This window comes from Platalea leucorodia (genome assembly GCF_965183815.1).
Source record: "Platalea leucorodia genome assembly, chromosome: 1".
In the NCBI taxonomy this organism is placed as follows: domain Eukaryota; kingdom Metazoa; phylum Chordata; class Aves; order Pelecaniformes; family Threskiornithidae; genus Platalea; species Platalea leucorodia.
The window spans coordinates 72,645,211-72,669,561 of record NC_138823.1 but is presented as its reverse complement, the minus strand read 5'-3'; the positions used below and the strand labels follow the sequence as shown (position 1 = coordinate 72,669,561).

General features: G+C 39.0%; 1 protein-coding gene across 2 annotated transcripts in view; it reads right to left on the bottom strand.

Annotated features, from left to right (window-relative positions):
• Window positions 1-24,351, bottom strand: part of TMEM245 (transmembrane protein 245) — a gene marked incomplete at its 5' end in the record, with an annotated part of 86,084 nt that overhangs the window by 4,500 nt on the left and 57,233 nt on the right. For both annotated transcript variants that reach the window (XM_082330234.1, XM_082330233.1), the window contains 2 exons: window positions 1,765-1,865; window positions 19,972-20,117. In XM_082330234.1, the coding sequence (XP_082186360.1) occupies window positions 1,765-1,865; window positions 19,972-20,117 (247 nt within the window). The remainder of the gene's footprint in view (window positions 1-1,764; window positions 1,866-19,971; window positions 20,118-24,351) is intronic.

Here is a 24,351-nt window from a genome sequence, read left to right as displayed (position 1 = left end):
TATGCCACACCGGTAGTCCCACTGCTATCAACTGTTGTAAATAAGACACTGAAGAAATGCCACATCAGGCTGTTGGTGTTTCATAGCTGTGGTTTAGGAAAAAAAGAAAATTACACTATTCCCCATACAGAAAAGCTTCACCAACTGTCAGTCATAAGGAGTTACTTCCAAAAGAGGTACCAAGTCAGAAAAATTTAAAGTTATACCAATCATGAACATTTCAAACTTTTACGTAACTACAAATTAGCAACTGTGTGCAAGAAAGTATACAAGCAGAAGTCTCATTGTAACGTATGGATCTCCTGCAGTCAACCATAATAATGTAGGTAGTACGGTGAGAAACCAGGCAAATATAAAATCCATTACTGGTGTATTTCTGTATGCACACATGTACACACAGGCGTACACCCTTCTGATTATACAAATACCCGTTGCAGTCTAAAGTGATGCAGTACTGCTGTCATTCTAATTTAATGCAACAGGAATGAACATAATACAAAAAATAATTAAGGTTTTTTTCTCTTTTTTGGTCTCATTAACCAGAAAGCAAAACCTTTTAAGATTTTGCACGTAGCTGAAAGAAAAAGAACGATTATCTTCTAAGTAGGTCTAATGACAACCAATGACTTTAAGGTAGTGCACTTTATAATACAGCCATTTCCTATTATATCGGGTTTTGTTGCTTTATAGCTTCCCCTTTTGTTCCCTCGTACATGAAGCTACAACATTTTTTTTAATTACTACTATCATCATTATTTTTAGGGGAAGAGAGGCAAAAGAGGAACAGGTGAGAAGATTTTTCTGTGAGAACTGTTCAGCCACTTTCGAAACTAAGATTAAAGAATAACAGAAAAACAGAGGCTGGTAAGAGTCAGGCAACAGTACTGAGAATAAGAAGCACGCCTCTATAGTGCATTTGCATGATAGCACATCTTCCTGCATCTTGAAAAATCAGTACCTGTCACCTATGAAGAAACAAAAGCCAAGGAAGGCAGATTGAAGTTAAAACCTGGAAAGACTTGGACTGAATAGAAGTGAGAAAGAATTACATCCAGCAAAAGAAACAGAAAGGAGAGGTAAAATAGCTGGCAGGGGATGTGCTGTAAAAACAGAAAAAGGCAAGGCTCAGAGGTCAGATAGCAATCGGGCACTTCTCTCCACCCTACCATGGCCATCCTGAAACACCCCTGGAATAAGTTTTCAGCAGTGCTACATACATTCACAGTTGGAACTAAAGATTTTTAAAATTAGAGCTACGTAAAGCTGTATTGTCTTCATAGAATAATTAGATCTATGGTAGTTTAATTTAAACTTGGAAGAATCAATCAATGCTAAGAAGTTCTTTGGAACACAACACGTATCACAAAAGTATTAAACTTGTCATAGTATTTTCATAGTGGGGTTTGAACAATAAACAGAACATAAAAGTGAGGTTACATATTGAACAGGGAATAAAGAAAAAAATTCTGAATAGCTGCTCATTAAGTTCATACCATATACTGAGTTCATCAATAGACTCAGGTGTTATGATAAAAATGTAGCCAATCCTGTAATTAGAAACTGTCTTACGACATTTGCACAAATCAACCATATTAAGGTTGCCTATGCAAGTCTAATTCCGATAGTTGCCAGCTTCTTTTTTAATGCTCTCTAAAAAGAACCTCAAGACTAATCTTACCAGCAACATTTAATCTTAGTAATCTTGTACAATAAATAATTATGTAATATTATCTATAAATAGATTGTAATTGTTCAAATTCTTACCAGATGGTATGAAGACTATGTTAATCCCAAATATAGTGTGAGTCAGCCAAGTGTAGAGTCCATAGAACCCAGCCATTTTGAGGGAAGCATCAAATACACCTCTAAAACAATCAAAGAAACTTTGATAAATTTTATTGGCAATAGGATTCTGGGAACTTATAAAGATATACACAAGGTGCTTTGAAAAACTGCAAAGCCATCAGTGCCACAAGTAACACAACTCAAAACATAACACTGAATCCTTTATGCGTTTGCTCCCTATGACAAGAATAAGCATCCATCACATCTGTCATTTAAGGTATTTAGACACAAAACCCCCAGACTGTTCTGTACTGTACAATGGGTTCCAGGGATAAACTCCTTGAAAGAAACTGCTTAAGCATCAGACCACATCCTCTATCAAAAATAACCTTTTATCTATGAGAAGCAGTATCATTCTACGTACGAACTACTTTTTCTTTGCCCTTTTCCACTTCTACCTGTTCGTTCATTTTCTTTATCTGCTGACATTTCTATACCCGCTCATTCTCATTGGATTAAAACCACTGGTCTGTGAAGTGAAATAGGCTGCTTAAACTCTTACTTTCCTACATACTTACATGGCTCTCTGGATGAAAATAACTGAGCACCTCATATTCATTACTGGATTTTAGCCTCGATATCTTTATATTCCTAGCTTTTAGGTTGCTTACTAGGTTACATTACTAAAAGCCAAATAGAAAATCTGGTAATCTAATTCAATCCTGCTGAATCTATGTCCAACATGCTGGACACAAAACAAAGTTCTCTCTTAAATGTGACCACAGCTTCATGAGACAGCAAACAAGCAGCTAAGTGCTGTATCATTTTTACAGCACTAGTGCACTTACACATGTGGAGTATCCTATAACTGAACTGAAAACCTGTGCCTTAGGACTACAGTCACAAAAATTATACTCTAAAACCGGTATATCTCACCATTGTGTTATGCCAGTTTTTCACCCTTATTTGAGAAAGGTATGAAGTTTCCTGAACCCACTCTTTTAGCTTGGATCTAAGTAACCAAACATCCTTGAGTTCCTCTAGTCAGAACAGCCCTAACAGTTACATTATCGCAGAAGTGATGGCACTCACACCCTCTTAGCAAAGATAAGTGCAAAGCTTGCTGATGTTAACTTCCCATTTTACATTTCATGCTTTTAGTTACACTGCTCATGTCTTCGCAGTTCTGGGAACTCTGGCAGGAGAGCAGAGGGGACAGGAAGAGGCAATGGAAATCATGGAGCCAGATGGTTAGTGGAAAGGTTTTCATTGCACGTAGAAGAGGAACACAGTCTGCACAGAAAATGGCCCTTTCTGGAACTAAAGCCTCTGAAAGCACAGCTTCTTTCCTCTGTTGAGTCGATAAAGCCTTCCAGAAAAGAAACCTTCTCTGCTATTAAACTACTAGGTACAATCTTCTCTTCTGAACTATCAGCAAGAATTCCAAGACTCCCGGTTTTTGCACCTCTGGGCGCTATCTTCATTATTATTTCCATGGGCAGTTTGCATATTTTTGCCCTCCTTTCCCAACTAAAGGCACGCATAGGTTCCCAAATGACTGCTGAATCAAAATTATCTTATTTAAAATTTACCCACTGGAAGTTATGAGTGCATAATAAATCTCACACATCAACACTGTTGTTCAAAATGTGAGATTCTCTTAACAGATTAACTAGCAATAGCTGTTGGCAGCCATTTTCCCCCCAAAAAGAGGGAAAGGGAAAATACGGAAAGAGCAAGCTTTAAAGAATGACCTGAAATAACAAATCCAGCCTTTGACAGACAAATATGTGCTGTGTGAAGAAGAGGAAGGCATATTTACAAATATGTGGTGGCCTCAGTGAAAAGAGCATGAATACTTCGCAGTTTAGATAAACTTCTATAATATTAAACTGGGAAATCACAGACCAAGCTATGCAGAATCTACAGACTTTGAAGAGTGAAATACTCACCTGTATTTTAGTTACAAGAAAAGTAAGCTGCTGGCATAAAAAAAAATTGGCAAGGAGGAGAGAAGACCCCAAAAACCAAAGCCACAGTAAGAATGCTAAATGTGAGTTCACATTAAAAACTCAAGAGGTTTTCATACCTCAGCTACTCAAGAGTCTTCATTTTCTGCATTTTCTGTGACATTTAATTGACATCTGCTCTTTCTGAGGATATCAAAGGAGCATAATATTTTTGCAACAAGAACCTGTTTATTAATTGAAACTGATTCTGTCAACCATCAAGTACACACAACATATAAAAAGGGGGGAAAAATAATCTATCAACATTTCATTTAAGGATACCTTACAAAAACAGACGGCTAAATACCACTTTAATCCATACGTGCAAGTTATCTGTGGTTGGATCTTAGGAGTTCAAAACATGAACAATTACAACAGGGTCTTTGGCAATGGAAGTCTCCAGGCAGCTGAAGAGATGAAGTGCTATCTGTAAGGCAGTGATCACGAGGGTGCAACAGAAAAACCTCATCACTTCTCCTGGTTGCACTAAAGATACATTTGTTCCCTTATGCTTTTGTCAAGCCAACTTCCTCAGCCTTCTTGGTCTCTTAAATCTTAGACCTATCCCACAAAAATCCCTTTGCACTATAAAGAAGGTATCTCACGATTTCTGAAACTCTTCACTGGTGACACAAAGTTTTCAACTTTTTTAATGCAATTTGCCAGCTCCTTCCAAAACAAAACCAAAAAGAAAAAAAACAAGCCAACATATCCAGAACAATTTGTTACAAGGAAGCATTAAATCTAAATATTCAATAGCATCTATGAGAACCCAGATTTCAACATGCTATAATTAAATCTTCGAGTAAATCTTTTTCCTATCAAACAGGAACTGTGGCACAAATACGTCTCGGTTGTCAAAAATATTTTAAGACTATCCTTGAAGTATCTCCTTATTTTTCCCATAAAGATGTTTTCTGTACTATAGTAAAATTAACAAGGTCTTAGCAACTTCTGTAAGTATGCCCCAAAACCACATTTCAATATACAGGAGGCAAGGCAGGCCTCTGGCTTGAGGCAGGTATCTGAAGTATCAACTTCACTTGAAATTAAAATATCCATCTACAAGTATAGGAAAGACTTCCTTTTTAAACAAGCAATCATTTTAGATTTTCCCAGAGACTACAAAAGAAAGAAAGAGTCTTATTATGGTAACCAAAAGAAAGACAACAAACCAGAAAAATTATTCCAACAGCTGGAATTAATTGCTGTGAATTTAATTATGTTAGGGAGCAACTGCAAAACTGTTTCTCATTCATAAGAAAGCATCCAGAACTGCCATTCTAATTTACACAGTTTTCACATTTCAGTTCAGACAAGCATAAATTTTATCCTAAGATTAATTTTATTCAAATTTAAATTCAACTTCTCCCATGTCTTTTGCTGATGTAGTCATACAGCTTATAAGAAAATTTTACACTGTGAAGTCCATTACTCATTAGAGATGCACTAGTAGAATAACAGAAAAGTTCATCATGGACCAGCAGGTATGTCCTGGTCTAATGTCATTCTGCAAGTTGATATGTAATTTATTTCAACAGCAAAATAGCGTATACCTCTAGAAGAGTGTAGAGCAGTACAGCATCTCTCTAGCTCCTTGCATCTAGCACACACAACTAATAAGCTGAAAGGAGAAGGCATCACAGAGTGCTGAGAAGCCATGAGGTGCCAGTGGTCAAGCAAGAAGCGAGAGGAGGCTATAGCTAATTTCATTCTCCTCCTCTCCTTCACCTTTCTTTGTGTCTTCCTCAACTAGTCAGAAAAAAAGCACAAGGCATCCTACTCTGTGGCGAGTGTGGCCCAGGAGAACTCTGAAGACTCATGTTTGTCACTTCTGTCAGAAAAACTAAGAATTGTATCTTAAAGTCTCCAGAAATTCATATCCATTTGACTTCATGGTTAAGGCAACTAAAAAAAAAATAATGCTGAAAACACTAACCAGCATCTTCATCAACAGTATGCTTCAGCTACTCTGCATCTGTGATACCAAATCTTAAAGATGATGTGGTATGCTAGTGCAAACGCTGAATGAATTTATTACCATCTGTAAAATGCAGACCTTCCCGGTGAAATTCTGGCAGTAAATTGGTTTCATCTCTTAATACTTTATTGGCATACATACAGCTTCCTTTTATATACAAGAGTAATTGTATGTTTCAGAAATCAGAAAATCCAATTGCTGCTCATGTCTCACTTTGGCACTGTATCTGGATGAACCACTTCACCTGCAAGAGCTGTCATCTGCAAATGTGTAATTTATGAGCACTTCAGGGCAATTTGGTGTAAGGCATACTTAGACACACATATTCCATTTTACTAAGCTTTGAAAAGCATGTAACATTAAAAAAAAAAAAAAAATCAGGGGACATGGGTCATACTTCACATTATTCAGATTAAAAATTAAGAAACTTCTGTCAAATTGTCAAATGTTTCTGCATAGCTGGACTAAATATTTTTTTGTTAAAGTTCTTTCTACTTCACTGAAAAGCTAAGGAATTTACTTGTAGACTTCACAAGGGAAAGTGCCACCTTTTCATTTTATGGGTTTTGTGGGTTTTAGTGGATTCTTTTTTCGCTCTTACTGATTTGCCATAAAAAGTCTACAGCTTCCCCTTTGCTTCTACTGAAATTTACCTTAAATGTATGTCCACCTGAATTCAGGTTCACTTCACAGAGCCTGCAGGTAAGGTCTGTTCACCATTAGCGACACAGTGAAATTTCAAAAATTTCAACCTAACGCTGCAACAACCCCAGTTCAAAGTAAAGAGGCAGCAAAGTGAAGACTCCTAGGATGCAGAACATACCTCCAGCTTCAACTCAGAGCATTTATTTTTTGACCTCAGAGTTAATTTGATTTTCTAGATCTCTCTGTTCCCAGAGCACTGGAGGAAAGAAGAGCATATGGACTGAAATTATGAGAACTGGAGTTTCCAGAAAGATTAGAGTAAGCACATAATAAGTTCAGAAGAGAGATTTACTGGTTACTATACTAAATTTATAATGAAGGCATATTGACCCTGACTGCTAAATGGGCATAGGAGTAAAAGCTAAACAAAAGTGACATTTGTCTTTGGAAACGTTTGCCAGAATTAGCATTTCCCTAAATACCTTACAAAACACTTTACAAGCCATACAGTGGTTTACAATCCAATTAAAATGCAATTTGGATAACAGGAACACCCTAAGCCAAAATACTCTTAGAAAAAGACAATTTCACTCTTTTGTCATCTTCTTTACACCACTGATGTTTGGTATTTTCCCATATTCTCAAAGTAGACATTACAAGGATTGTACTGTATCTTTGTTGCAAAAATCTTCCTGTATACAGAGCTGACTAATTCAAAACGATGCTTTAAGAAAATCCAGCTACGTGATTTCTTTTCAGAATACAACCTTTACATCTTATGAATAGAGGGTTCAAGGTCTAAAAGCAAATGCAATGCATTCCAAACTTCACAGCACAGTCTCACAGTTTATTTCAAATCAGGTTAACTCAGCACTGCCACAAAAAAAGCGCCCTCTCATTCCCCTGTTCTTAAGCATTCATTTCTGTCCCGGACCACCCTTCCTCTGTCTACCTGCCAGCACAGTCTCTTTTATGTGCCACAACAATTTTTACAATTAATTCAGCTAATAATTATTTTTTGCTGGGTTAGTTTTAACTAACTAGCTCAGCTCTCTACTCCCCATCCAACTCATAGAGCAGTGGCATAAATAGCTGTGCTCCCGCCAGGAAAGAAGCCAGCACACTCGCGGCTGGAGGGCAGGAACTCTGCTTTGCACAGTAGTGCTGCCTTATCCCAGCTGAAACTAAGGGCCGCTGACACCATAGCTTCAACACCAAATAACTCATTTTCTTCCTTCGGACACCAGCAAGATCCGTTGCAAAAGAGAAGCTATCGGTGACAATCAAAGGACAGCTATTATCTTAAAAAGGACTGATTCTTCTTCCACAGTGATCCCCCAAATTTCAAGTGACCACCAGGAGAACACTGAAGAATGAAATGACTCAAAGAAGTCCTCTTGCAAAAAAACTCTTAAGCTGTTCTTTGACTCTCTCTAAGGGTTCTGTTCTTTTAGGAATAAAACAGACCCTCATTATTTTTCAGTTTCAAATTAAACATAAAAATAAGCAAAGAGCACTAAGATATATTCCAGCTATGAATAAGCAGAAGTAGCAATAAGTGTTTCTTGACAGAGTGAGATCCTCTCAGGAGCAACATAAATATGCAAATGATTTCCAGAGATGACTCCATGACAAGATTTCAGCAGTTTTGCTGTTAAAATTAATTGCTCCTTAGGAACGATACAGCTGAACAAAGAGGTAACAGCTCCAACATATGGAGGCTAGTAATGACGCTAATCAGATAAAGTGATATAGTCTTGAACAAAGCATAGGTCCTTGAGATGGTGTAACTGATGCAAATATTACACCTCCCAAGGTGGGACAGGGCTCCAGTGACTGTATCAAAACTTCAGACTTTTAAATAGTGACAACTAGTCTGAAGGACACAGCAGCAAACAGACTCTCTTCTCCAATAGAGAAATGTCTACATTCTCTGAAAAAGAACAATGAACGTGTAGTTCAACCTGTAAGAACTTCTACATCTGATTATTTCTTTGCAATACTTCCGTATTTGTAATACTTGTAATTATTTTTTAATGACTATTTTGGCCTGTTTCAGTCACATATACCACATAGGCTTACAATTATTCTCCTGAGAAGCACATTTGAAAGCATTAGTTATTTCTGAATCAACTACTTCTAACATTTCCAGATTTTTATCATGAGCACACCACGTTGCTTACTAAGTGTAACACCTAACTATTCTTAAAATGGATCTTGGAACATAACATATAAAAGCCAAACGAGTTCAGATCAAAAGTCTGTCTAGCCAGCATCCCATCTCCAGTAGAGGCCAGAAGCAGATGCTAAGGGAACAAAATAAATAGGACAAACATATTTAACAATCCCCCCAAACATTTTTCCAGCCTCCATTTCCACCTCAGGAGATATCATGAGCCTGATGCAGGTTCACTGTCTATTTAATAATCATCAATTAATATCTATTCTTAGCCCTGTCCAATCCTGCGAGTTGCTGCACTCCAACACTGTTCGGCAAGACCTTCCCCATGTCTACTGTCTGTTGCATAAATCAACACACCTTTCTCATTTTTTGAAACTGCCTGCTTGCTTTTCAATGACCCCAAGATTTTATGTTGGAAGACAGACCATGAGCCGTCCAACCCCAGCCATCCTTTTCACACTGGTTCTGATTTTGCAAACCTCAATTGTGTAACGTCCTTTTTTTTCCCAGGCTGAAGAGTCCTAACCAGCTCAGTCATTCCTTATACAGCATACCTTCATTCCTCTAAACAGTCTTGTTGCCCTCCTAGCCTTCTGACATGCAGGAACCAGAATAGCACACAGTAATTCAGGGTATAGGCAAACCATAGATTCGTACAATGGGAGTAATATTCTGTGTTTCTGTTGTCTATGTCTGTTGTAACAAATCTTAATGTTTGATATGCTTGGCAGATGTCTTTAAGTATTACCACACACTGAGCTAGCATGCCTACCTGAAAATATAGCTCTGAAGTGCCAACCGTCAGCACCGAGGCCATCAGTTTATATGTGAAGTTAGGACTGGTTTTCACCTGCGTGCATCACTTTCATCTACGCAACGTTTCATCAGCTATTTTATTCCCCAGGCCCTGTTGTCTTCTAACTGAGTTTGTCTACGATCCTGCTGCAATTCCATCATCAGTCCTCATCCTTACTAGCTCAAATAGTTTTGCAGCATCAGTAAGCTGTCCTTCTCTACTTCTTTCCCAGGACAATTATGAATAGATGGGATAGTAAAGGTCCCTACCTCAATACCGTCATTTACTCCTGCCCTGTTTATCTTTTTAATTGACTATATATTCATGCAGAAACCTTCTCTATTATCTCATGGCTACTTAATTTCCTTGAAAGTCTTTGGAAAGAGATGCTGTAAAAAGCCTTTATGAAACTTCAGTAGAACATAGCAGCCAGATCAACTTATTAATGGCCTTGCTTGCTGACCATTTCAAAAAACATGAAGAGTAAGGCAGAACTTCTCTCTGTGAAAACTCCACTGATTCTCTGCAACTAAATCACATTCACCAGGTACTGGTATGTCCTTAACTTTAGTTCCTACTGAGCTGCACAGTACTGATGTCCAACTTACATGTCTGTGCTTCCTGTGTTCCCTGGAACTTTTTTTTTTTTTTTTTTTTTTAATTTTGTCCTTGAGTTTTCTTTGGCAAGTTAGTATCGCCCACTTCCAGCAATTTGCTATTACTATTTTGTCTGTTTCTTCTACAACCTCTTCTACAGTCACTGTAATTTCTGAGAGATTCTGCTGCAGCTCACCCATAAGAAGGGTTTTACAATGCGACTCCCTCCACTTACCTTCACAGCAACGAACAACACAGCATCAATTTACCTCCCCCCTGCACGAGCCTGCAGCAGCCTTGTTGTTGCTGAGTACTCCTCGTCTTCCCTCAGCCCCCCTGAGTGCTTCTTACTCCTGCTGCATATGAAAAATGGTATTTCGGTTTAATAGCATTTTGTGGAGCTTTGAGCAAATGAATCAAACTCCCTCCCCCCCCCTTTAGCCCTATTTCTATCTGCTAAAGTTTATGATCCTTTTGTTTCCTTCACTTAGCTAAACTTCAGCTTTTTAAAGGACAGTTTCTCATTTCTTGTAGCCTTTGTTACTTTGCTGTTTGGCTATGCAGTCTTCCCTTTAGCCTTACTCAAGCCTTTCTTAGCAGTTAGCATACACCGGCACTGTACATTGAACATTTATTATTCTCCAGACCACTTGTAAGGATGTAATTCTTTTAGATCCCCATTTCAGCTTGAAAAGTCCACGAATGACAGCAACGGCTAGCTGGACTCAATAGAGCTCAAAATCCACTGCAGTCTTATATTAAGAAACTCCCAGTCTGTTCAGATTATTACTATTATAAAATTATGAATCACAAGCATAGAGAAGAGGGTATTTTGATTGCTTATGCTGGTGGAGAGAATAAATAATGGATTGACATTGTAATTTGACCTAATATGACAAAAAAGCAAAAAGCTAAAGCTGTGATGTTAAATCTTTGAAATGTCAGGAAATCCTGAAGTTTTATATCAACCTTCGTGCTGTCTTCTTACATTACAATAAATCTGTATTTTAAATAGCAAAAATCTAACCAAGGTTATAATAATATATACTGCAAGCTGAAATACACACATAAAGAATAATTAAATATGCAAGTATAGGATCCTGCAATATATTACACTAAAAATAATTCTCATAGTATCCCTTTATTCTTAGAAATGCCTGATAGAAGATCTCTTCCCTATGTATTTAATAATTCTTTCAGCAACCCTTGTCTTTCCATCCTTCCCAGTCAGCTACTAGGCCTGCCTTAGAAGCAAAGAAAAAAACTAACTGGCTGAGCTGAACTCCAGATGCAAATAAGTGTCACTGTTTTTACTGATACAGTCTATGTCACATACCAACTAAACTTTCATTCAAATAAAGATTGTAATTTCTGACATACAAATACCTGTTTAAAAAAGTTGGTGTTGTAGAAAAAGCAGCGTATATATGTAATTGCATAAGTGCAATACATAATTTTTAAAATCATATGTACATAAAGCAATATACAGACAGCTGTGTTCAGTAAGTATTTTTGATATAAAAGAAAAAGGAAATACAGATAAAGAAAATCTTTTTTTTCCATATAGGAGAATATTTACGACTAAATCAGTGGTATGAGGAGACATATGGTTATTACTACTAAACCAATCAGCCGATAAATACTGCTATCTATCCCACTAGGATAATCAGGTTACAGTTACTGTCAGTTTGGTTCTGCAAATGTACTGAAACATTACAGCATCTCTTCTAGATTTACAGACTACATTCTATTTATTTTTTTTTCAGTAACTCAACTGAAGCTTTCCTTTCCTCCATGTAATTAAAAAAACAAAACAAAACAGTATTCCCAGTTTTAGACTAGGAAATTATTTCATTAAGACAGAATCATTTTCAATTCTATCCCCATCTCATAACATACACCATAAGTAGAGCTTATAAAATTTCACTAAGGTCCTGTTAAATGCATTCCTGTGACAAAAAGATTTCTGCAAGAGATACTCCTGCTCCTAAAGTACATACATTGCATGCAATAATTCAGTCAAACATAACCAGTTAACAGCTGTCTTTGAAAAATTAATCTGAAGGACATTATTAATGTTGCAGTAAAATAAACAAGATCACACATTTTGCTTTTTCTAAGCATTAGCTTAACATGCTGGAAGATTATTGTTTTCTGTGGGAATTGTATCACCATCTCATTTTCTCCATCATTACTGCTGGGATGCCACAGCAAACCAGCCAGATGTTTAAACAGCTGAGATTTTTTTGTTTATTTGTTTGTTGGCATGGTAGCTCATTTCAGATCTCTTTAAATTTAATAAATAAAAGTTGAAAAAACAGTAAGAACCTATTTCAGCCATCAAGGCACTATAGGTTTTCTTCATATCAAATCTCTCTTTGACTTTCTGGCAAATTTCAATTAAGGATATGATTACTATTTCCTCTTTAGAAACACCTAATATTTTAAGCAACTTTTATATAACCAATGAAAAATCTGATCAAAATTGAGGTGTAGTTGGCAAATGAAGAAAATGAAGCAAATAATGATAACCCTTCTCAAATTGAAAACAAACAGTACTCATCTTCCTGGCATTACAGAACAAACTTCCACTAACAGATGTTTCAAGGCATCACTCAAAATACTGATCTGGGTTTAAGACCATTTCACAATGTAATTAGGCCCCACCAAAATTGAAAGCCGCAGTGACTTTAAGCCACAGCCATACCCGTGTGCATGCACTCATGTGAAAGTATCGCACACACTAAATTGCACTGAGGCCGTGACAACATGCAACTTAGTAATGTGCAATATCTCCACCAGAGCAAGCAGAATGGGAGCTTCAGGGAAGAAGGGTATGGTGCATTCAGGAAGAGAACGACATGCTGCTCAGGGAAAGGAAGATGGTTCAGGCAAAGGTGTGCATGCTACTACTTTGGAGACCTGTGAATTGGAGAATTACTGCTTCATCCATTCAGGGGGTAAAAAAAAGAAAAACAAAACACCAAGATCCAGACAAGAGCACCACCTCCCTATTTCAGGGGTAAAGGACATAATTTTCCTACTTATGCAGTGAGGTGGGTGACTCATGAACTAACTAGACTTTACAGAACCTTTCTGAACAAAGCAAATGTCACACTGATATTGTACAGATAACGATTTCCCACCAACCCTCAAAATACTACATTATTAATATAATTATAATTACAATGAAGAATTTCACTAACTAGTATTGAGAACTAAAATTATCTAAATCCAGTAAACTGGTCCAAGTGCTTCTCACATTTCTAAAGCAAGTAATCTTCCTAACCCTGACCGAGAGTGCTGCCGAAAGAATTCCTGCACCTCAGCCTACTCTGGCATAACCCTTCTGCCACAGTTACCAGTCCCCTCCCTATTCCCATTTCTCCACTGGTTCCTGTAGCTGACTTTTAGTAGTTTTAGCAGAAGAAAATCATGTATTTACTATATTCACAGGCTACTAAACACCACTGCCAGTCAAGGGAGACTCTTGCACACAATGAAGGTGCAATATTACTTTCCTAATTCATCTCATTTTTGTGCTGATATCCACTTATGCAATATGGAAAACAGGAAAAAATAAAAATTAAAAAAGAAAAAAAAAAACAACCACCAAACAGACAGAATGGCAGGAGGAAAGAAAGGCAAAGGGCAAATGAAGCATTTATCAAGAAGAAGAAATAGTAACAAACTGTAGCCACACAAAGAAAGTTAAAATTGGAGTGAGAAAGACCTGAGATTGATTGCAAACTAAAGAAAAAGAGAAACAGATAAACCAACTGGGCACGAAAGACCAAAACTATTAGAGAACAGAAGCTATTTTGCTACTGAGGCATTAGCAGTATTCAGGATTATTAACATTTTCCTAAATTTTTATTTCCCGCCTCATCTGCAGGCAATAGCACATTCAATTCCAGCATGGAATTTGGCATTGTAATTTCGAATGAGTTGCCAATATTTGAAGTAGCACCAATACTTCATACATCAGTCAGAAAACCCCGTGGTCACACATGCCTTTGGTAGTGATCTTCTTCCCAGGCTTTTTACTGTTTTTTATGGAATCATCATGCAAATACTGATCTTCCCTCTCCTCCCGCAGATTAAATGCTGACTTCCCCAAGATGCAACCGACCAGGAGCAGCAAAGGCGGTATATGGCAACAAAGCACACACAAGTGCTCACTCTAAAATGATAGGAGCGTTTTCATCATTTAAGTTACTCAAAATTGGGAAAAATTATTTATGAACAGTTTGCAAAACTGCATTTGTTCTATAGTCCAAACACTGTCGGTCCCCTTCTGGAGGATTGCTTGGAGGCCAGCAGGACTTACCTGTGAGAACTGGGACAACTCCATCAAAGGCAGATATCTGGGGCAAAAGCAAATGCCCAGCTTACAAAAAGAATTACATTGGCAACATGGGGAAAGACCAAACCAGCAGCAGGCCATCCCTTGCATTTCCCTGTGCCTCCTTGTCCTGGGACAAGCCTAGAAAGACTGAATTATGCTCCCAGGCTGAGAAGCTCCACCCTTCTTGCATCCTTCCCTCTCCTCCGGGTGCCTGAAGTCTTAGAAGAGCAAGAACTTCTTGAAGATGAAGCCAGACACCCAGTGACAGTGCACAAAGAGTAGCAACAGATCAAGCAAAGACATTAGGAGATAGCTGTTCTTTTGGAAAAGCAGAAGACTACAGTTCTCTCAGGAAGAAGTGCTGGACTTAACCCTTAAGGTCCCTTCTAAGTGTTTTCTTAGGAGTTCTTTTCAAGACTGGGCAAAATAAACCATTAAAAAATGCCAAATAAGACAACAACAACAAAAACCCCAGTAAAAATGTCTCCTCTCTTTATTTGGCACTTTGGCAACTTCATCTGGACTCCTCTGTCCCGTCCTGGTCTCCACAGTTCAGGAAAGATTTGTTATGGGCCTAGTCCAAGCCCTTTAAGAGGGTGAGGGGCACACAAGGGCAGGAGGGAACTGCCTCTGGTCTGCACCAAGAAGAGAAGGCTCAGGGGTGGCCTGACTGGTGACTACAGCTGACTCCAGTGTGAACTCGAGTCAAAGGGACTGTGACCTGTGGATGAGTCCACGTGGGAGCAGGACACCCTGAAGCGTCTGTGGATGTGGATAAGCCCATGCCAGAGCAGGTATGTCTCGAAGCATCTGTGGCCGTGCTTATGTCTGTGCCGCAGCAGGTATGCCTCTGAACGGATTGTGGCCCAAGGATAAGTCCACACTGGAGAAGGTACACCTCAAAGCATCTGTGACTGTGGTTAAGTCCATGCTGCAGCAGGTACACCTTGAAGCATCAGTGACTGCGCATGAGGTCATGCTGGAGCACCTCAAAGCATGTGGCCATGGGTAAGGCCATGCTGGAGCAAGTTTACTTCTGAAGAGACTGTGGCTGTGGGCAAGGCCACGCTGGAGCAGGTATATCTCTGAAGGCATTGTGGCTCATGGAGAAGGCCACGCTGGAACAGGTGCACCTCTAAGTGACTGTGGCTGTGGATAAGTCTATGCCGCAGCAGGTATAGCCCTGGAGAGACTGTGGCTCACAGATAAGGCTCCATTTGGAGCAGGTACACCCCTAAGGGACTGCAGTCCATGGATAAGTCCAAGCCAGAGCAGGGGCAAGGGGAGAAGTTCATTGCAATATTAAACCCTATAACCTGGCCCAAAGGGACCGGGGTGGAGATTGTAATGGAAATACCTTTAAATTGTAACCCGGGATTTGAGTTGCATGTTATAGGAATTACCATAGCAGGAACCACCTGAACCAATGGAGGACAAGCCTTACAAGAAGCTGTGCAAGTGCAGCAGTGACCCGACCTGAGCTGGCTTTGGTGCCCAATAACTCCACACAACAAACCACCTCTCCTGTCCTGAGCAACCACCATCACAGATGGAGCCCAAAGTCATGTGCTAAATGAACTCAGTGAACATTTTGTGGACATTTGTGGATGTTTGTGGACATTTTATAGACATTTCACAGAGGCGGTCCATAGACTGAGGGAATGATACCTGTATATTGTATCAAAGGATGGGTAGGGGGTGGTGGTTAATGAGGATGTATTGGATAATGTGGGACCTGAGCATGAAGTAAATGGTATGGAATAAGGGGTGGATACTGTCCTGGTTTCAGCTGGGATAGAGTTAGTTTTCTTCTAAGTAGCTGGTATAGTGCTGTGTTTTGGATTTAGGATGGGAATAACGTTGGTAACACACTGATGTTTTAGTTGTTGCTGAGTAGTGCTTACACTGGTCAAGGACTTTTCAGCTTCCCATGCTCTGCCAGGTGCACAAGAAGCTGGGAAGGGGCACAGCCAGGGGGGCTGACCCAGACTGGCCAAGGGGCTGTGCCGTACCGTATGACATCATGCTCAGTATATAAGCTGGGGGAAGAAGGAGGAAGGGGGGGAACGTTCGGAGTGATGGTGTTTGTCTTCCCAAGTAACCGTTACGTGTGATGGAGCCCTGCTTTCCTGAGGATGGCTGAACACCTGCCTGCCCATGGGAAGCAGTGAATGAATTCCTTGTTTTGCTTTGCTTGCGTGCGCAGCTTTTGCTTTACCTGTTAAACTGTCTTCATCTCAACCCATGAGTTTTCTCACTTTTACTCTTCCGATTCTCTCCCCCATCCCACCGGGGGGGAGTGACCGAGTGGCTGTGTGGTGCTTAGTTGCTGGCTGGGCTTAATCCTGCTAGGACAGTCACCTCCTCAAAGCAAGGCTCATGCTGGTCCCAGCACAACTTGTCCTTGGGATGCTGTACTGTGTGTTCCCTGATGTCATCTTGTCCTTCACGTGTCTCCAGGTTATCTTCTGTCATTCACCACTCTGCCCTTGTACCACTAGGCTAGACAAGCAAGCTCTCAGGTCATGACTTGCTCTTAGCAAATCCCTGCTGGTTCCCACCACCTGATATGTGCTGCTGGCATTTTGCCTCCCTTCCATCCTGGACAAACAGATTTCCTATCAAAGGCCAGGAGAACGTTTCATCCCATGGCTTGCAGCAGGTAAGTCTTGGACTCCCTTCAACTTCTTTAAAACTCCTGCAGTGTCACCACAGCTGCATCTTTTTTTCTCCCACTACTTCAGTGCAAACTTAACATCCAAGATATTGTGACAGAAACAGTCAGATTCAACGCTTGGTCAAAATAGGCTGGAAAGCTATTCTTACTTCAATACAGCTCACAAATCAATCTGCATGAACAGAGAACTATCTCTGCCTTTGCAAACTCATCACCATGGGAATTAGAAAAATATTTTACAAAACCTATAGCTACTTATAGTCAGGACAATAAAAATCACACCACAGCTCCGATGAGAGAAACTGCAATGGGGAAAGGTCTTGGCTTGATTAGGTGCCTGCTGGATAACAGCTTCAAGTTAAAGGATTTCTTGAGCTACAGAAACCATTTGCTGATTGCCCTCCCTTCCCCCTTGCTCTTCTCCTCACAAATAAATGGCAGAAGACACAAAGGAACAGACTTCTCTGACTGTATCCAAGTTCCCTAGTGCTTTGCATGAACACATTTTAAGTAAAAGAGCAACAGAAGTGACTGACAACATGGAAAAAGAGTACTTTCATGTCATTTGGTCCATGAGCACCAGAGATGTAACTGCATCTCTTGCCAGGAGGATCCCTGCCCGCCGGACAGGACTAGTTAGATGCACTCTCAGCTCTGTGCACGTGCTACGTCCTGATGAAGAGTGATGGGAGCTGGAACACAGCTGGTGACTTTTGGTCAACTTGAATGCATGAGTATTTTGAGTTTGAATCCATGTTGTGTAACGCTGTCACAGTCTAATGATGAAAGTGACTACGGAAGTTTCATCATTTGATAATTCATAATAGAAACGGAGCCTCTTCCTCCTATCCTACCACCAAGCATTAACATCCATTTTGCGTGCCTTTTATAGATGAGGTGAACAAGCCATTTGTAGGTTCCTACTCATCTACCAACAACTCATCTTCAAAACCAAAGCATAGCTGCTACTTTGTGACAGAAGAAATCGCGTGCAGTGGCAATTGTTTTTCATACGGCAACAAATTGGCCATTTGTTAATATACTCTCCATATTTATATACCTAAGATCACAGTGAGTACTGAGTGGAATGCAAGCTAATGTAGAAGCATTATGAAAAATCCTTAGGTACAACTGAGCAAGAAAGAAGAACTTCTGAAAATCTCAGAAGCAGCATGCCAAGAATTTTTAGTAAGGCACCAAAGTACAGGCTACTCCCAACAAACAAATATGAATGACTGATTCAGGCTACCCTAGCAAACACACAGACTGAGCTCCCTTGCATCTGACAAGCAGCTTCACATTCCATATTCCCCAGACACTGGCTTTTTCTCATTGTATTTGCAGTTACTGATGCATGCTGGCTCTTTCCTACTCTTTTTCCTGAGGCTTCTATAACATTATTTTCTTTCTTTCCACCATTTTAAACTCTGACAAATATCTTGGGTCACCTGTGTCACAGACCTTCCTATAAACTTAAAACTGCTTTTAATACAATTCTCCTTGCAGAGTATCCATTATCCATGCCCAGAGAAGCCATATCCTATTTTTTGACACTGTTGCCCTCTACCAAGGGCTAACAAGAACAATTTGTGAGACAAGTTTCAGCTTCTAAATCTGCTTGCATTCTTCAGAAAAGGAAGAACTGAGGTATTAACCGTATGATCAATGAAAACTCAACAGCAGTCACTCAAGAGAAGGGCTATTAACTTTTGGCAGAATTCCGAATTTGTTGCTTTCTACCTGGATTGCCCCTTCATTTCAAATGACTACAGCAGTTATCACTGTTGTTCAAGATCTAAAGCGGTATGATATAACCTTCTCATTCTTAAAATGTACCCAGACACAGCTTAATTCCAGTAACAGATAACAACACTCCTTTGTAAAGTACACCTCAGAACAATGGCAAACATTTGGCAACGAGTTTTGAAAGCAGTTTTAATACATTGCCGGTTTAAAGTCTAATCATGTTTTGTACGTATGCACAAGACGACACAGAAAGCAGTGGTGTAAGAGACAATGGCTACAGAATTTAGCATGGAGTCTGTTGACTTTGCCCAGTCCATCAACTTTTTCAAAAAAGTGAGCTACGACTTAAATACCTTATTTAAAATCCATTTATTATGTTACCAATGTGTTAGCATTTCAAGCTGCTAACAGGTGAAAGCTGACAGTTTCATTCATCTGTGATGAATGAAACACATTCCTGTACTACCCCAAAAATTGCTTTATTGTGAGATCTCAGTAAACCATATTTAAAAAACACAAAAAATCCTCCTTCAATTACTGTAGTAGTTTAGAGGTGAAACATTAGAATGGTAATTAAGCATGAAGCACTGTGGATGCACTCTGGAGGTGCAGTACAGTAGTGTTTGAAGTGGGATTAGGAGAGCGCTCCCCTGTTGTTCCCTTTGATGTAATTTGGTTCATGGAGATCATGAACTAGATTCCTCTCAGATGAAACTGAACTGGAAAATGCACTCCAGGAGCACATCTAATACAATCCAGCTGCAAATGGGTACTTAATCCCCAAGATTAGACTAAAAATAGTTCAAAACTAAGTAACTCTGAAATGTGTAGAGCACAGATGTCAGGTCCTCCATTTCAATTGTTTTGCTGCATGAATCTGCTCCTACTGAGCTGCGTTAGCTGCTAATGCCAACATAGCTGCAAACACTGCTTCCTGATGGGTTAGGGATGTGATGGGTATATCAGTTTTATAAAATACTAGTATTCACTACAGCACAGACCTCTGAAATTTTTTTGAGGCAAGTCCAATCAAATTGCTCTTTTAACCATCAAGGAGGAAAAATCATCAATGCTAGGTTCGTGAAAATCTTTGAGATTTGCAACTCATCTTTGAAACACGAGCCGTTGCAATTGCTAAGTATTTGTAGTTGAACATCAAATTTAAAAAGTAATTTTCCAGAAAGGGCAGGAAATCAACAACATACCTTATTGCTTCCTCCACAGATTGGCCAACTATATTTGAGGAGGGACCTGGCTGAGACAAAGGTGTCAAGCTTATCACCCACTTTACTGGCTTGTAGTACTCATCACTGGAACTCAATAGGTAGAACAGCGTGGTCAGAAAAATCACCTGCAAAACAAATTGGAGTTTTAAATTAAAAGACAATAAATACTTTCCAGAACTACACTATGCAGCTATGCTTCAGATATTGAACTTCATTGGAAAGGCACACAATACCATTCCACAAGCTTGGATTCAGAGAAACACAGAGCTAGAAGAATAATTTTCTCCCCTACTCCACAAAGGACTTAACAGTTACAGCTAAACGTTATAAAACTTTTAGCCCTGTTCAGCCTCTTCCCAAAGTCACATCTAGATCAAACAACTAGAATGTTGATCTAGATCAACATCAACATTCTACTTTTTTTTTTGTTGGTTTTTTTTTTTTTTTTTTCCAGCATATTTGGCAGATCAAAGAATTGTTGAATAGTAACAACTATTCTTAAAAAACAAACAAACAAACCCCCAAATAAATACGAGTTGTCTCAAGAGTCATTATGCAGCTAGATATCAGATATGAATTAAACAAAAACTCACAAACAGAAAATTTATAATATTTATTAGACTGGCAATCCTGACTGAACACTACTTCTGTGAGTTTGAAGATGAGTCTCAGCAGAAGTGATGGCAGTTCCATTGTTTCGATTTAAAGATCAAAAAAATACAATCAGATTGTATTAGCTTCCTGTGTGTTGCAGTCCACTATGTTTCCCTTCTTTTCCTGTTAGCTTGGGCTAAGCGTACATCACAGAAATGTGTTCAGCTTGATACAGAATACCTCAAACAAGGAAAATTCATTCTATATGCTCCAGTGGTAAACAATGGCTTATTTTTGCTTCATCTGCAAGCCTTAGATCTTTTTTGTTTCTTCCCAAGATTAAAAAGAACTCTTTCACTTTCCTTGTTTCCAACCTACTCATACACTAGAATAAACCACATCTTAATCTTTTGATAAGCCCAATAGTCTGACCTCCGTAAGTCTCTTACTTTCAAGGATTCCATCCAGTCTGCAGACACCTCATGCCCTTTTCCTGTATTCTCTCTGAACATGGTCAGGAAAAAAAAAAAAAATAAAAAATGCAGATAGCACAACATGCAGTGTTCCATTACCAGTCTCAAGAATGCCATCCATTTGTCTCTGTTCCTAATTCCTTTCTACTCAGTGACATGTTACTACTACTTCCCCCCACCTTCCCAGCCTTTAACTTGGAAGTCACACTCAGCTGTTCACCTACTGTGACCCCTTTCCAAAATGTCATATATAGGTGTAGGCTGTATTCCATATTCCCAGATGTGTAACTTCTGCCTTGGGTGATAAACCAATCTATCAACTAAAAGAAGTCATTACATCAGCACATTTAAACAGCATACTCTCAACATTCATTTTGAGATCATAAAAAAAAAAAAAAAAAAAAACAAACAAAAAAACCCACAACCTGAATTAGGCCTTGGTTTAACAGGAAATAATCCAGTGCCAGTAGCCATATCAGCTATGTTTTGTTACAAGTTCAAATGAGTAAATCTTAAAAACTGAATCAGGTTTTAGCATCCTCTGTAATGCTGCAGGTATGGTTTTCTCCTTCATAGGGCCTGCCATTTCTCCTAAGCTACTGTAATATTTCCCGATTTCGCTGCAAAACTCCCTGTACTGAAACAGGCATCCAGGTGGTGTTTTGTCTTCCTTCCACTGGGATCCAGCTACAGATCCTTCTTGCAGTGCAGTTTTCAACACAGAAAGCAGCATATTGTCTAAGTACAATACCGTTCATCCTGACGCTTAGAAAAAACAAAGTGAAAAACAGCTCAGCTCCAGTGGATCTTGTTTTATTAGGACAGCCTCAGTTAACTTCTGAAGATGTTGCCCTTCGAAAAGAATACGGCAGCCAGGGAACAAGCAAATTAACTGCAGCAAACAGGCAAAGCTTGATTCCCTGTGGTATGAGAAACATACAGGGCTGACTTGAGGCAGGCTATGAATAAGAGCTGGGGCAAGTGGCAACACCGACAGCACCTGTACTGACTGGAAAAGCTGTTCTTCCCCAGTGTTTACAGAAAAATCATGCTTTCTTAAGGAGTAACTGTGCACCAACACACACATACCCATGTAAACTGTAAAAGCCAAAGCGACAGCTGGGGATGAACAGCAATGGAATAAAATGGTGTTAAACTGAACCACAAGCTAGGAAAAGATACAAACCTAACTCAATTCCTGTGAAGACAAGATGCCTGTAACCACAGCACCATACAAAATCAACTGAATTTTAGATTATCAGCATTTTGGGAAATTAACATATTTGCTTCAACTCAATAGATACAGAAATGCAAAAAGAAGCAGCAGTCACAGAATATAATAAGTTCTTATCAAGTGTCTTGCTGACTCTTCAAACAAGTAGAACAGCCTCAATGGTACATTCAGCAGCAAAAAGGTATTTCCTACCCTATATCAACTAGAGTTCGAAAATTTTCAGACCTCTTTTACAGGATATCTGAGATTTCAGACATTAACTAAATTGTTCCCTAAGCAACAATTAAAGATTCTGCCGATGACTATGAGGAGGAATTCATCAAAGATAAAATAATAAGATCCTTCCATTGTTAAACAATTGATGGATTACTATTCCTTGCTATAGAATTTGTTCTGTAGCCCAAAGTGTTAAATACTCTAATTTGAGGGGGGACAGACTGAATTCAAGGAGAAAGCTATGGGTAAACACTCTATACTAAAATGGTAATTCAGCATTTTCACATATATCAAGAAACACATGACTTAATTGCTTGTGCGTCAGGTCCGTAGACTTGGGAAGTATTTTTGTATCTGCCTTTCATACTCAGTTTTCTGCCCAAAAGCTTTGTTCTTGGCTCGCCCCCCCTCAAAAATTTGCCTGTTCCCCACAGGGCCATAGATGCCCATCAGGCAAATGGAGCTTTTCTCCTCCCATCTTTGTAACAGAGTATGAGCAGAGTGCGTGTGTGTGTGCATATGTGAGCATACATGTGTGCATATACACACACACAGAGGCATATATATACACATCCATGTGCATGTGTATGCAGATAGGAACTTGTTTTCAGAAGTGAAATAGAAGTGGCACTCTTGTAACTAAGGATCAGTTTTCAAACGTCTGTTGAGGATCCGAATACAGTCTTACTGGACCAAGGATGGATATGCTACACAGATTACTTCCTACTGAATGTTTTGATCGAAGATGTATTTTTCAAAATGGAGGTTCTGAACAAAGTGTGCATTACTTATGTTTTAAAGCACAATTTTTTAAACCATTTATCAAAATAAAATTCACTATTTTAATTTTTATTCAAGATGACTAAAACTGGACTGAAATGTAATCAGTTGAAAAGCTAACCACTTCAGAAATTATCTTGCTGGAAAATTTAAATTAGTGTATACCACTTCAAACTAGTAAAAACTCTTCTATAGCAACTAAGAATCCCACAAAATGAAAAAATAAGAGTACAGTTAAAACTGGAGTAGTGCTTTCTTTTAAACACAGTTCTACCTAGACATAATTTAAAAGAATTCCTTCTGTTTCACATTTAGAAAAAAAACTTCCTGCAGTAGCCCATTAAATATATCTTATGTCAAAACACAGACATGGCATTTTGAAGAGAGTCAGCTTTTTCAGCTGACGCTGCTGGCTGGATGACAGCAACACACAAAATGTGCTCAAATGCTGCCTACCTAGCTTTAGGGCTCAGTCCATTCAAAATGTAAAAATTCCATTTCAAAACTGCATTAAAAAAAGGGAGATGGAGGAAGGATATTGGGCCAGGTAGCAGTCAAAGATGCAGCAACTAAACTAGAACAATCAAAACCTCTGAAACTATCTGCCTTCACATTCAAAATCAGCTTAATACAAAAGCTCTTTCTCCTTACTGGAGAATAGTGAGAGTTTTCCCAGGAAACAGTGAACTTCTTAATTCAAGACTTTCTAAAAGAGAGCAGAAAACAGCTCATACTAAATCTCAGCTTAAAGAAAAACTAAATTGTTACAGATATCCACCCTTGGAAAGCAAGTTATTGGGGAAAAAAAAAAAACCAAAACAACTCGCTACAGCAAAAGATGCAAGTATGCCTTGAGACCCCAGAAGAACAAGAACTGTTAAAGCCACTTCTGGTCATCATCTCCTCCTCACTTGGAGGGTGTTTTCCTTTAGCTCTGAAGGAAGATACGTGAACAGCAGGCAAATCTAACAATGACATAATACCAAATGGGATTCAGTAACAATGCACATCACAAAAGTTAAGAAAGCTGCAGTGATTTATCCCAGGGTCACATCAAAATTA